General features: G+C 47.3%; 1 protein-coding gene across 1 annotated transcript in view; it reads left to right on the top strand.

The window, feature by feature from the left end:
- The window catches only part of LOC144485885 (uncharacterized), an 83,003-nt gene extending 77,091 nt beyond the window's left edge, over positions 1 to 5,912 (top strand). Inside the window, exon 7 of the mRNA XM_078203963.1 lies at positions 2,490 to 5,912. Within this exon, the coding sequence (XP_078060089.1) occupies positions 2,490 to 3,689 (1,200 nt within the window). The 3' untranslated portion in view covers positions 3,690 to 5,912. The remainder of the gene's footprint in view (positions 1 to 2,489) is intronic.
- Positions 5,913 to 13,883: the final 7,971 nt, after the last annotated feature.

Below are 13,883 nucleotides of genomic sequence, written 5' to 3'. Positions count from 1 at the left end.
TTTCTGGGGCGCCCACTTTCTGCCTCTCGCTGACTCAACATAACCTCCGATTCGACACTTGTAAAAATATCTAAAATCCTATGAAAATAAAACTCCACGCACTCCGGACATACTCTCTCACCTTATTACATCGGGAACAAGATACAAAAGTCTGAGGACACGTATAAACCGAATGAAATACAATTTATTTCCTGCTGCTATCAGACGTTTGAATGCACCTCCGTCGCATTAAGTTCATTTTTCTCTACACAACAGCTATGACTGCAAAATTACATTATTCACTCTCTCCCTTCCTTCCCTATATACGTTATGCTCTGACTGTATAGTGAGCAAGAAACTATAATTTGCACTGTGTACTAATATATGCGATAATAATAAGTCAAATGAAATCAAATAAAATATATCAAAAACACCAAGGACTATTCCCGGTGAATTGATTGCGGACAATGGAACATTCCAGAGACAGACTAACACCGAGGGAGTGACAGTGAAATCCATTGTCATGTCTCTGCTCGTCCAAGAGGTGAAATTGCATTTGAGCATCTGTTAGAGAAAATAAACAATTTCATTCTAAATTAAGTGCCTTTATTTCTGCACCCCTTCACAAGGGAATGGACATAAACAGATGACATTACATTATCAGGGTAAAGACGTCAGTCTGATTTACAATAATTCTGTGTCTCTGACACATTAAAACGAAATATAATTCATTAGAAGAATTATTATCGATTTATGTAACTTAATGCTGGGATGATTGTGTTTCAGGTGTGGATAGCTATCACTGTAATTTGGGACTGGATATAAGAAGTAGGGAAGCAGTGGCCGAGCGTTATTATCGCTAGACAATTAATCCACAAACTCAACTAATGTTCTCAGGACCCGGCTTCGAATCGCACCATGGCAGATGGTGGAATTCAAATTCAGTAAAAACGTCCGGAATTAAGAATCTACTTATGACCATGATATCATTGTCGATTGTGTAAAAATCTATCTGGTTCATTAATGTCCTTTCGAGCAGGAAATATGCCGTCCTTAACTCATCGAGCCGACATGTGATTGCAGAGCCACAGCAATGTGTTTAGCTCTCAACTGCCCTCGACAATGGGTGGGCAATAAATGCTGATCAGCCAGCGGCACCCATGTCCATAGAATCCCTGCAGTGCAGAAGGAGCATGTCGGGCCCGCACCGACAACGCTCTTCCCCAGGCCCTATTCCCATCCCTGCTAATTCACTTGATTCTATGGGACAATTCATCATCGCCAAACAACCTAATCGGCATATCTTTGGACAATGGGAGTAAACAGGCAGACAATTGGAGAATGTGAGTGGGAGTTCTATTCACAAACAGGGCACAGAGACACAAACTCAATTTACAAAATAATGGTTGGAATGTGAGTCTTTACAGGTAATCAAGTCTTAAAGGTACAGACAATGTGAGTGGAGAGAGGGTGAAGCACAGGTTAAAGAGATGTGTATTGTCTCCAGCCAGGACAGTTAGTGAGATTTTGCAAGCCCAGGCAATTTGTGGGGGTTACAGACAGTGTGAGTTACAGATAGTGTGACATGAACCCAAGATCCCGGTTGAGGCCGTCCTCATGTGTGATTGACAGATCCATGCTCACTGCTTCTTGCCCTGGATGCAGAGAGCTGAAAATTTCCATGCAGGCTGCCAGACAAATAAATGTCTACATTACTGGAGTAAAAATGTGTGGAATATACAGACCGAATTCACTTCACTCCCTTCAGTTGCTGCAAGTCCCCAATTTCCCCAGAATGAGAAAAGAAATGGAAAGGGGGAAACATTGATTTCCTCCCAGATGTTGTCCAGAAGAGGAAGTTTCAATCTGAAGCTCATTGGACAACTTCCGCATTGTGACGTCACAATGGAGCCTGCCTGAATCAGCGAATAGGAATCTCTCTTCCTACATCAAGAGCTGATGTTTCTTGTCTCGATGACCCTTTGTCAAAGCTCTGAAACATCAGTTCTTTTCTCTCCATACAGATGCTGCCAGACCTGCTGAGAATGGGGAGACAGTGTGTGGGATGGAGATTTACAGCTTTTGGGGAATGAGAGAGGCAAGAATGTTCCATAGAAATTGTCTGTTCTGAATTTCTATGCTGTACTGACACTGATGACTTTTGTAAACTCGTTTTACAGGATATTGAAAGAGGAATCACAGGCCGAAATCTCAAACGTCATGTCTAGACGTGACAGAGTCATATTCCTTGGGACCTCAATATCATCGGACTTTGAATCCAGAAGGAGAAATGATTGTCCAGTCTGTCGATTTGAAAAGATTTGAAATGTCAGTGTGAGTGAAAAAGCATCAACACACTGCCACACTTGAGTGAGAGTGTTCCAATGCACTGACTAAAGAGCTTTAACCAGTTACACAGTCTGAATAAATATCACACCATTCACAGCGGGGAGAGACTGTAATCTTGTTCTGAGTGTGGGCGAAGTTTCAACTAATTGTCCAGTCAAGAGAGAGGTAAGGACACCTGCACCATGGAGAAACCATGGAAATGTGGGGACTGTGGGAAGGGATACAGAGCCCCATCTAAGCTGGAAGCTCATCGACGCAGCCACACTGGGGAGAGACCATTCACCTGCTCTCAATGTGGGAAGGGATTCACTCGATTATCCCTCCTGCAGAGACACCAGCGAGTTCACACTGGAGAGAGGCCATTTTCCTGCTCTCAATGTGAGAAGGGATTCAGTCAGTTATCCGACCTGCAGAGACACCAGCGAGTTCACACTGGGGAGAGGCCGTTCACCTGCTCTCAGTGTGGGAAGGGATTCACTCAATTATCCACCCTGCGGACACATGAACGAGTTCACACTGGGGAGAGGCCATTCACCTGCTCTCAGTGTGGGAAAGGATTCATTCTGTTATCCAGCCTGCGGATACACCAGCGAGTTCACACTGGGGAGAAACCATTCACCTGCTCTCAGTGTGGGAAGGGATTCATTCAGTTATCCAGCTTGCAGAAACACCAGCAAGTTCACACAGGAGAGAGGCCGTTCACCTGCTCTCAGTGTGGGAAGGGATTCATTCTGTTATCCCTCCTGCAGAGACACCAACGAGTTCACACTGGGGAGAGGCCATTCAACTGTTCTCAGTGTGGGAAGGGATTCACGAACTCATCCATCCTGCGGACACACGAACGAGTTCACACTGGGGAGAGACCGTTCACCTGCTCTCAGTGTGGGAAGAGATTCACTCAGTCAGCCGACCTGCAGAGACACCAGCTACGTCACACAAGGGAGAGGCCGTTCACCTGCTCTCAGTGTGGGAAGGGATTCATTCTGTTATCCAGCCTGCGAATACACCAGCGAGTTCACACTGGGGAGAAACCATTCATCTGCTCTCAGTGTGGGAAGGGATTCACTAACTCATCTGATCTGCGGACACACCAGCGAGTTCACACAGGGGAGAGGCCGTTCACCTGCTCTCAGTGTGGGAAGGGATTCACTCAGTCATCCCACCTGCAGAGACACCAGCGAGTTCACACTGGGGAGAGACCATTCAACTGTTCTCAGTGTGGGAAGGGATTCACTCAGTCATCCAACTTGCAGACACACCAGCGAGTTCACACTGGGGAGAGGCCATTCACCTGCTCTCAGTGTGGGAAGGGATTCAGAGTTTCATCCCACCTGCTGAGACACCAGCGAGTTCACGAGTGATTCCAGAGGTTGGATTCTGCTGTTATTGTTTCTGCTCTCAATTACATCCAGGACTGCATTTTGTTCATTCTCACAGTTGGTCAATGGGGAGGGTCGGAGGGTTTCTTTCTGCTGGACTGGCCGGTCTCATGACTTTGCCTCCAGTGGGCTGATGCTCTTTGAGTCTTGTTGCGAATACCTGGTTTTTAGATTTCACACGGATCACAGAGTGACAGGGTGTTAGGAAGTTATAGAGGTTTACAACATGGAAACAGGCCCTTCAGCCCAACTTGTCCATTCCGCTCAGTTTTTACCACTAAGCTAGTCCCAATTGCCCGTATTTTGCCCATATCCCTCTGTACCCATCTTACCCGTGTAACTGTCTAAATGCTTTTGAAAAGACAGTATTGTACCCACCTCTACCACTGCCTCTGGCAACTCGTTCCAGACACTCACCACGACCTGAGTGAAAAACTGCCCCTCTGGACCCTTTTGTATCTCTCCCCTCTCACTTTAAACCTCAAACTAAGAACAAGAAATGTATCGATAAAATGATTAGAGAACAGAGCCAACATTTTGAGTCTGAATGATACTTCATGAGAGCTGTTATGAAGGGTCATCCATTATCGAAACCTTGGCTCCATTCTTCACAGGTGCTGTCAGACCTACTGAGATTTTCCAGCATTTTGTGTTTTTGTTTCAGATTCCGGTATCTGCAGTATTTTACTCTTCTGATGAAATGATTAGTTCTGATTGGAATCCCCATGACCCTCCTTCAAAACAGAGGGAGTGGTGGCAGAAGGAGAAAAAGGATCAGGATGATAAAGTCTGGGTTCTGATTCTCCGAGCCCATGTAGAATTAACAAAATGAGTGAACCAGTTTATAAAGAACAGAAGTTACCCATCCCTAACAAAAACTGAACAAATTAAAATAATTAGGTTGAGGAAGAGAACAAAAGAATTCATAGATAAAGTTTAAAATCAACTTTGTTTTGTTGTTAGAGAAGTTTTTAAAAATTATGTAAAGTGATGTAACTGTGTGCCAAGTTTCTTCTCACTCCCCACCCCTTTCGGTTCTGTAGAAAAGTTAACCCTTTCAGCAGACAGTTGATTTAGTCATGGAGTCATAGAGGTTTCCAGCTTGGAAACGGGCCCTTCAGCCCAACTTGTCCATGCCGCCCCTTTTTTAACCCCTGTGCTCATCCCAATTGTCCACGTTTGGCCCATATCCCTCGACACCCATCTTACCCATGTAACTGTCTAAACGCTTTTTAAAAGACAAAATTGTACCTGCCTCTACTACTACCTCTGGCACCTTTTTCCAGACACTCACCACCCTCTGTGTGAAACAAGTGCCCCTCTGGACCCTTCTGTATCTCTCCCCTCTCACCTTAAACCTATGCCCTCTAGTTTTAGACTCCCCTACCTTTGGGAAAAGATATTGACTATCTAGCTGATCTATGCCCCTCATTATTTTATAGACCTCTATAAGTTCACCCCTAAGCCTCCTACATTCCAGGGAAAAAAGTCCCAGTCTATCCAGCCTCTCTTTATAACTCAAATCATCAAGTCCCGGTAGCATCCCAGTAAATCTTTTCTGCAGTCTTTCTAGTTTAATAATATCCTTTCTATCATAGGGTGACCAGAACTGTACACAGTATTCCAAGTGTGGCCTTACCAATGTCTTGTAAAACTTCAACAAGACATTCCAACTCCTGTATTCAATGTTCTGACCAACATGCAGAATGCCTTCTTCACCACTCTGTCCACCTGCAACTCCATTTTCAAGGAGCTATGTACCTGTACCCCTAGATTTCTGTTCTGTAACTCTCCCCAACACCCTACCATTAACTGAGTAAGTCCTGTCCTGGTTCGATCGCCCAAAATGGATTACCTTGCATTTATCTAAATTAAACTCCATCTGCCATTCGTCAGCCCACTGGCCCAATTGATCAAGATCGCGCTACAATCCTAGATAGCCTTCTCCACTGTCCACAATGCCACCAACTTTGGTGTCATCTGAAAACTTACTACCCATGCCTCCTACATTCTCATCCAAATCATTAATATAAATGACAAATAACAGTGGACCCAGCACCGATCCTTGAGGCACACCGCTGGTCACAGGCTCCAGTTTGAAAAACAACCTTCTACAACCACCCTCTGTCTTCTGTCATCAAGCCAATTTTGTATCCATTTGGCTAACTCACCCTGGATTTCATTAGATTTAACCTTAAGCAACAACCTACCTTGCGGTACCTTGTCATGCAGGAGAACTGGATTAATTGTTGGATTACACAGTGATATGTTACAGAGCAGGAATCCAGGGGAACTGGATTAATTGTTAGATTACACAGTGATATGTTACAGAGCAGTAATGCAGGGGAACTGGAGTAATTGTTGGATTACACAGTGATATGTCACAGAGCAGTAATCCAGGAGAACTGGATTAATTGTTAGATTACACAGTGATATGTTACAGAGCAGTAATCCAGGGGAACTGGATTAATTGTTAGATTACACAGTGAAATGTCACAGAGCAGTAATCCAGGGGAACTGGATTAATTGTTAGATTACACAGTGAAATGTCACAGAGCAGTAATCCAGGGGAACTGGATTAATTGTTAGATTACACAGTGATATGTTACAGAGCAGGAATCCAGGGGAACTGGATTAATTGTTAGATTACACAGTGAAATGTCACAGAGCAGTAATCCAGGGGAACTGGATTAATTGTTAGATTACACAGTGAAATGTCACAGAGCAGTAATCCAGGGGAACTGGATTAATTGTTAGATTACACAGTGAAATGTCACAGAGCAGTAATCCAGGGGAACTGGAGTAATTGTTGGATTACACAGTGATATGTTACAGAGCAGGAATCCAGGGGAACTGGATTAATTGTTAGATTACACAGTGATATGTCACAGAGCAGGAATCCAGGAGAACTGGAGTAATTGTTAGATTACACAGTGATATGTTACAGAGCAGATATGGATGTTAAGTTTGCTGACGATACAACGATAGATTGGAAAATAAATGGTGATGAGGATGTAAGGGGACGATGAAGGGACATAAATAGTTCAGTGAATTGGCAAAGCTTCGCCAAATTGTGTTTATGTGGGCGGATGTGAAAATGTACATTTTGGCCTGATGAATATAAAATACACTTAATAACTAAATGGTGCGAGATCACAACATTCTGAGGGACAGAGGGATTGGGCCGTCCTTGGGCATGAATCAAAAGGGGCTAATATACAGGTACAGCAATTAATTAGAAATGTCATAAAATGTTACCATTTATTACGAGAGAATGTATTATTAAATAGGACGGGTCAGAAATTCCTCAGATATTGGAGCAGAATTAGGCCATTCGGCCCATCGAGTCCGTTCCGTCATTCGATCATGGCTGATATGCTCCTCATCCCCATTTTCCTGCCTTCTCCCCATAACCCTTCAACTCATCACCAATTAAAAATCTGTCTAACCCCTCCTTAAATTTACTCACTGTCCCAGCATCCTCCGCTCTTTGGGGTAGCGAATTCCACAGATTCACAACCCTTTGGGAGAAGTAGTTTCTCCTCAGCTCTGTTTTAAATTTGCTGCCCCTTATCCTAAGACTGTGACCTCTCGTCCTAGAATGCCCCACAAGAGGAAGCATCCGCTCCACGTCTACTTTATCCGTACCTTTTATCATCTTGTCAGTGATCTCTCATTCTTCTAAATTCCAGTATGTTTCCAGTGTGCAAGGCATTGGAGAGACCACATCTGGAGTATTGTGTACAATACTTGATTCCTTATCTATAGAAAGATGGTAATGTGTTAGAAAACTGCCCCAGGCTCCTGTGAATTCCTCCAACTCGTATTTAATTAGACTTGAATTGATTTATTTTAAAACGGTTTATTTTAAACATATTGAGACCGGCCTGAAAGTGGTAGACTGGGGACTATCACACAAATGCTCTCAGTCTGATGGTGTGGGGGTATTGTCACTGGGCTGGGAGCCCAGAGCCAGCCAGCTTCCAATCACACCACAGCAAATAGTGAAATCTCAATTCAATAAAAATCTGTCATTAAAGGCCTGGTGATGGCCATGAAACCATTGCCGTTAAAACCCATTTGGTTCACCGATGCCCTTCAGAGAAGGAATTTATCCGACTCCAGAATAAGACCAGAGGATGCTGGAAAATCTCAGCAGGTCTGGTAGTCCCTGTAAGTGTTTCATGTGAATCCAGGTCCACACGATGTGGTTGACTCTGGAATGGCCCAGCAAGCAAGCTGCTCAGTTCAAGGGCAGTTAGGGATAGACCACAAGCAAGGATCTGGTAACAATCTGCACAAAATATTGGCCAGTTATTTTCAGGTTGGAAATGTAAAGCTGCCGTTTTGCTCTCAGTCAGGAACAGATCCCAGTTTTACACCAATCTCTGATTTAACAGCACATTGGAGAGCTGGTGCAGACACGATGGGCCAAATGGCCTCCTCCTGCACCAACACTATTCTGTGAAATCTTAGAAAACAGGGAAATGCTGGAATTAAACTCAGCAGGTTCGGCAGCATCTGTGCAGAGAGAGAGAGAAACAGAGTTAACATTTCAGCTCTGTGACCTTTCCTGTGAACTGGGGAAAGTTAGAAATGTAACAGGTTTGGAGAAAGGGGCGGGTGGGACAGGGACGAAAGGAAGGTCTGTGAGAGGGTGGAAGACAGGAGAGATTGAATGAGAGAAAAGTGAACCCCCCCACAGAGCCAAACTCCCTCAGAGGCTCCCACACTGCATTCCAACAAACTGAGCTGGATTGGACTGAATGGGAAGTCATGGGAATGTAACCCTCACTGACTTCATGGATCAAGTACATTTCCGGATGGAAATTAGCTGCACAGACTCCAGCCTGGTTGTTGGTGTGAAACAGGAGCTGATGTCTATCTGTGTGTGTGTGTGTGTGTGAGTCCCTGCCTGCAGCTCCCAGAGAGTTTAAAATCCTGCATCTGTCTCTCTGCAGAGCTGCTGGTTAAAGACACATTTACAGCATTCATCAGACAGAAACTTCACTCTCATTCTCTCCCTCCCCTCCCCCAGCCAGTGCTTCTGTTAAAAGAAGTTGAAACGCTTTATTTTGCAGCTCTGATCTCTGGTGAATCATTAACCACTAAGCACAGGGCACACACACACATTCACACACCCGGACAGACAACAGACAGATTGTAAATCAGAACTGGGATTTGTAAACGCAGCAACAAAGAACTTTGCAAGATATTGTTTCAGTTCAGGCAACTTAAGGAAAAGTGAATTTTGCAAGAATCAGCAAAGGGTGCAAACCTGTAGCCGATGGAGTCCTGGATGAACAAGTTGTACAATCCACATTCAGACCTGGCCTCTCTCTCTCTCTGGCAGTGCAGGGCTGCTGGTTCATTTAAATCCATCTTCTCTCAGCTCCCAGTGCTGGTGATGTGAAGCTGGGAGTGGGGGGGAGGGAGAGCCTTGGGATAAACCATTTGCCTGGTGCTCACTAACCCACACACACAAACACCCCCCCCACACACTCAGAGACAGGTTGGTGTTGGACTGGGCCAGGTAGGAGGAGGTGTGTTCAGGTGAGGTGGAGGAGCTGTGGTTGGATAAGGATTGATTGGGGAGGTGTGGGACTCAGTGAGGTTATAAAAAGGCTGGCGATGCATTGTCCAGTCTCTCTCTACACGTGGGTTGGTAAGTATCAGGTAAGCTGTGTCTTTGTGAGTGAGTCAGTGTGTGCTTGCATGGAGTTCCAGCTCTGATATTTTAACCCCCCTTTCCCAGCACAAAGCCCCTGGCCAAGGATCTCTCTCCCCACCATGGGAGAGGGGATGGAAGGAGTTGGAGAGATCACCGAGGGAAAACATGTGCGATGGTGAGTATGAACCTCTTCACTTTCTGTCCGCACCTTTCCCGCCTCAGCCCTGCTTTTCTCTCTGTTTGCAGCCTCCTCTCAATCTCCCTCTCCATCTTTCTCTCTTTCAACCTTTCTCTCTCTCAATCTCTCTCTCAATCTCTGTCTTTCTATCTCTCAATCTTTCTATCTCTCAATCTTTCTATCTCTCAATCTTTCTATGTCTCAATCTTTCTATGTCTCAATCTTTCTATGTCTCAATCTTTCTATGTCTCAATCTTTCTGTCTCTCAATCTTTCTCTCTCTCAATCTCTCTCTCAATCTTTCTATCTCTCAATCTTTCTCTCAATCTTTCTCTCAATCTCTCTCTCAATCTCTCTCTCAATCTCTCTCTCAATCTCTGTCTTTCTATCTCAATCTTTCTGTCTCTCAATCTTTCTCTCAATCTCTCTCTCAATCTTTCGCTCTGTCTTTCTCAATCTTTCTCTCTCAATCTTACTTTCTATCTCTGTCTTTCTCTCTCTCTGTCTTTCTCTCTCTGTCTTTCTCTCTCTGTCTTTCTCTCTCTGTCTTTCTCTCTGTCTTTCTCTCTGTCTTTCTCTCTCTGTCTTTCTCTCTCTGTCTTTCTCTCTCTGTCTTTCTCTCTCTGTCTTTCTCTCTCTGTCTTTCTCTCTGTCTTTCTCTCTCTGTCTTTCTCTGTCTTTCTCTCTCTCTGTCTTTCTCTCTCTCTGTCTTTCTCTCTGTCTCTCTCTTTCTGTCTCTCTGTCTGTCTCTCTCTCCCTTTCTCTCCCTTTCTCTCTCTTTCTCTCTCTGTCTCTCTCTCTCTCTCTCTGTCCTTCACTCTCTCTCTCTGTCTTTCTCTGCCTGTGTGTCTTTCTCTCGCTCTTTCTCTCTCGCTCTTTCTCTCTCGCTCTTTCTCTCTCTCTGTGTCTGTCTTTCTCTCTGTCTCAATCTTTCCCCCCCCTGGGCTTTGTCCCCCCCCCCCCCCCTGGGCTTTGTCCCCCCCCCCCCCCCTGGGCTTTGTCCCCCCCCCCCCCCCTGGGCTTTGTCCCCCCCCCCCCCCCTGGGCTTTGTCCCCCCCCCCCCTGGGCTTTGTCCCCCCCCCCCGGGCATTGCCCCCCCCCGAATTGCGCCCCCCCCCGAATTGCCCCCCCCGAATTGCCCCCCTCCCGAATTGCGCCCCCCCCCGAATTGCGCCCCCCCCCCCCGAATTGCGCCCCCCCCCCCCCGAATTGCGCCCCCCCCCCGAATTGCGCCCCCCCCCCCGAATTGCGCCCCCCCCCCCCGAATTGCGCCCCCCCCCCCGAATTGCGGCGCCCCCCCGACTTGCGCCCCCCCCGACTTGCGCCCCCCCCCCGCTTCCCGTCTCCAGCTGTTCCCACCAGACACAAAAACCGCTGCTGAATCTCCCCCCCCCTCCCCTTCCTGCCAATGCCCTATAGATTCCTCTCTCAGCTCAATCCCCCCCGAACCCTTCTCCTGAACCCACTCCCAATCCTTTTAAACCCGCCACCCTCAGTCTCTCACCCCCAAATTCCCCTCCCCCCAAACCCCTCCTTAATTCCCCACTCCAGAAACCCACTCTAAATCCCTCCACTTCAACGCCTCTAACCCTCCCTGCTGCCCAATCTCTCTCGGCCCCTCCCCCCGATCCTCTCTGCCCAATCTTCTCCAATCCCACTCTAATCACCCCCCCACTCACTCTCTCTCAGGAACTCACCGCCAAAGCCCTCTGAGCCACTCCCAATCCTTCTCAACCCGCTGCCCTCAATCTCCACTAATTCCCCCCCAAAACTCCTCTTTCCCCCACCTGATTCCCTGTCCCTCTGCCCGATCTCCTTTAATCCGACTCTGTAAGCACCCCCTCCCCCCGCTCAATCTCTCTGACACCCACTGCCAATCTGACTCTCAGCCCCCTGAATCCTCCAAGTTCCTGCCCCAAATCCTCAGCCCCCCCCCCAAAGGCTCCCTTTGCCCCCCCCCTGCCAAAATCAAGCCACCCAATCCTTCCTCAGTCCTCCCCACCCCTGAATCCCTCTGAGTCACCCCCCCACTCCGAATCGCTCAACACCCCCCCAATTCTAACCCTGATGCAAGGCCCCACCCTAAATCCCTCTCTGAATTTCCCCCCTCCCAAATCCCTATAAATCCACCCCGCCCTCAATCCCTTTCCCTCCACCCCGACTCGCCCCCCCTGCTAACTCCCTCTGACTCCCTACCCCATCCAGACCCTCCCCAGATTCTAAGCCCCTGAGATTCCTCTGGAATCCCCCCTGAATGTCTCCCGAGATCGCACCCACCCTCGCCACATTCCTCTGCCCCCGAATCCTGCTCCCTCTCCAATCCCACCCCTTCTATCTGTCTGAGCACCAAACCATGTCTTTTAATCCCCGTAAACCCCCCAATCCCTCCTGTATCCCTCAGAACCCCAGAAATCCCCCTCTGAGCCCCCTCTTCCCGAATTCCCCCCGATTCCCTCCCTCTCAGCCCCGCTAAATCCCAAAGTCCCCATGAGACCCTTAAATCCCCCTGAATCCCTCTAATTCCCGACCACAATCCCTGAGTCTCCCCCTACATCCCTCTCCACTCTCCCCCTTTAATCCTCCTCAATCCCCCCCCCACTCCAGCCAAATCTGTCGTCCCTCCTCACAATCCCTCTAAATCTCCCGATCCTTCCCTCTGAGCCCCGTATCCCTCTAAGTTCCCCTCTTTCCCCCCCCCGCCCCTCTCAACCTGGCAAATTCCCACTCCCTCCCTGTGAACAGCCTCTGGACTGACAGATCCCCCCCTTTCTAATTAGTACCCCCCCCCCCCTCCGCGCGTCCATCCCCGTCCACCACCCCCCTGTAAACAGCTCCTGGTGGAGTTGGATGTGGAAACTCTGCCCATTTTAAACATTAACGTTCAAATGACTAATTCCCTTGACACTGAGCAGCCTGTGTTATAACATCCCCCACCCCCATCCTGTACAACAGACCCCCTGTCTGATTCCCCCTCCCCTCCTCCATTGCCCCCTTTCTCTGATAACCCCTGACTCTGGTCAGCCTGTGTTATAATTTTTCCCGCTCTTGTACAACAGCCTCCCCCACCGGCCCCTTCCCTCTCTGTCTAATAGCCCCGGCTCTGAACAAGCCCCTGTATTACACACTCCCCCCCTTTCAGCAGTGCTGGATCCCTCTGAATTGCCCCTGATTCCCTCCCTCTGCGTTCCTGGGCCTTTGCTGCTTGTGAACAGCAAACCCGTGATCTGGCCCGTCCCCCACGAGAGAGCAGAGAGAGAGATATAAGAGACAGAGAAGCAGAGATATAGAGATGGAGATAGAGAGAATGCTGCTGTAATTCAGACAGAATGATTCACAGAGAGGGGGAAGCAGAGATCAGAGAGATGGAGATGGGGAGGATGCGACTGTAATTCAGACTGATTCACAGAGGGGGAAGCAGAGATCAGAGAGAGGGGGAAGCAGATAGAGAGAGGGAAGCGATAGAGAGAGAGATAAGAGACAAAAGTAGAGTTAAAGTTAAAATTTTATTTGTTAATCACAAGTAGGCTTACATTAACACTGCAATGAAGTTATTGTGAAAAGATATAGAGATGGGGAGTGAGAGAGAATGCTGCTGTACTTCAGACAGAATGAGTCACAGAGAGGGAGCAGAGATAGACAGAGGGGGGAGCAGAGATAGAGAGAGAGACGGAGAGGAGGCTGCTGTGATTGAGATAAAATGATCCACAAAGAGAGAGAGGGAGATGTCCAGAGAGGCTGAGATACAAAGTGAGATGTGGAGATAAGTAGAAAGTGGGGCTTTGGCAAGACAGAGTGACAACGTTTCAGAGAGAGTGAAAGACAGGGGAAAGATGCTGCCATTGTGAGGCTGAGGTATAAAGGATGAGGAGAGACAGGGATTGGAAAGATGTGGAGAAACAGTTCTGAGGATGGGGGAGTTGCACAGACAGAGCTTCAGGGAGAGAGATTGAAATCTGTGGGATTACATTGGAGCAGGGATCACTGGGAATACCCCCTCCCCCTGACACACAGACCACTAACCCTCAGTGTAAAAGCCCCACCAGTCTATCTGTGTATAAAAATGAACGACAAAGACACGGGGACTTTTATTAATATTTTTCTCTCTGGTTATAGCTCTTGTCCGAGGATTCCTCATGGCAAAACTATTCGCTCTCTGCATCGCCAAAGTTTCCAAAGGAATTCTCCTTGGAAGAGAGAAAGAGAAAATAAAGTGAAATTTGATTAAACACAAAACAAAAGCTGATTAAAAACAATAAAAGGCACAGCAAGATCCCAGGACTTGCTGAAATTCACAATCTCACTGGGGGGGGGGTGGGGGAAACATTCAT

The sequence above is a fragment of the Mustelus asterias genome, unplaced genomic scaffold (genome assembly GCF_964213995.1).
Source record: "Mustelus asterias unplaced genomic scaffold, sMusAst1.hap1.1 HAP1_SCAFFOLD_243, whole genome shotgun sequence".
Taxonomy (NCBI): Eukaryota; Metazoa; Chordata; class Chondrichthyes; order Carcharhiniformes; family Triakidae; genus Mustelus; species Mustelus asterias.
The sequence above is the reverse complement of the archived record's forward strand: the minus strand, read 5'-3'. Positions and strand labels throughout refer to the sequence as shown.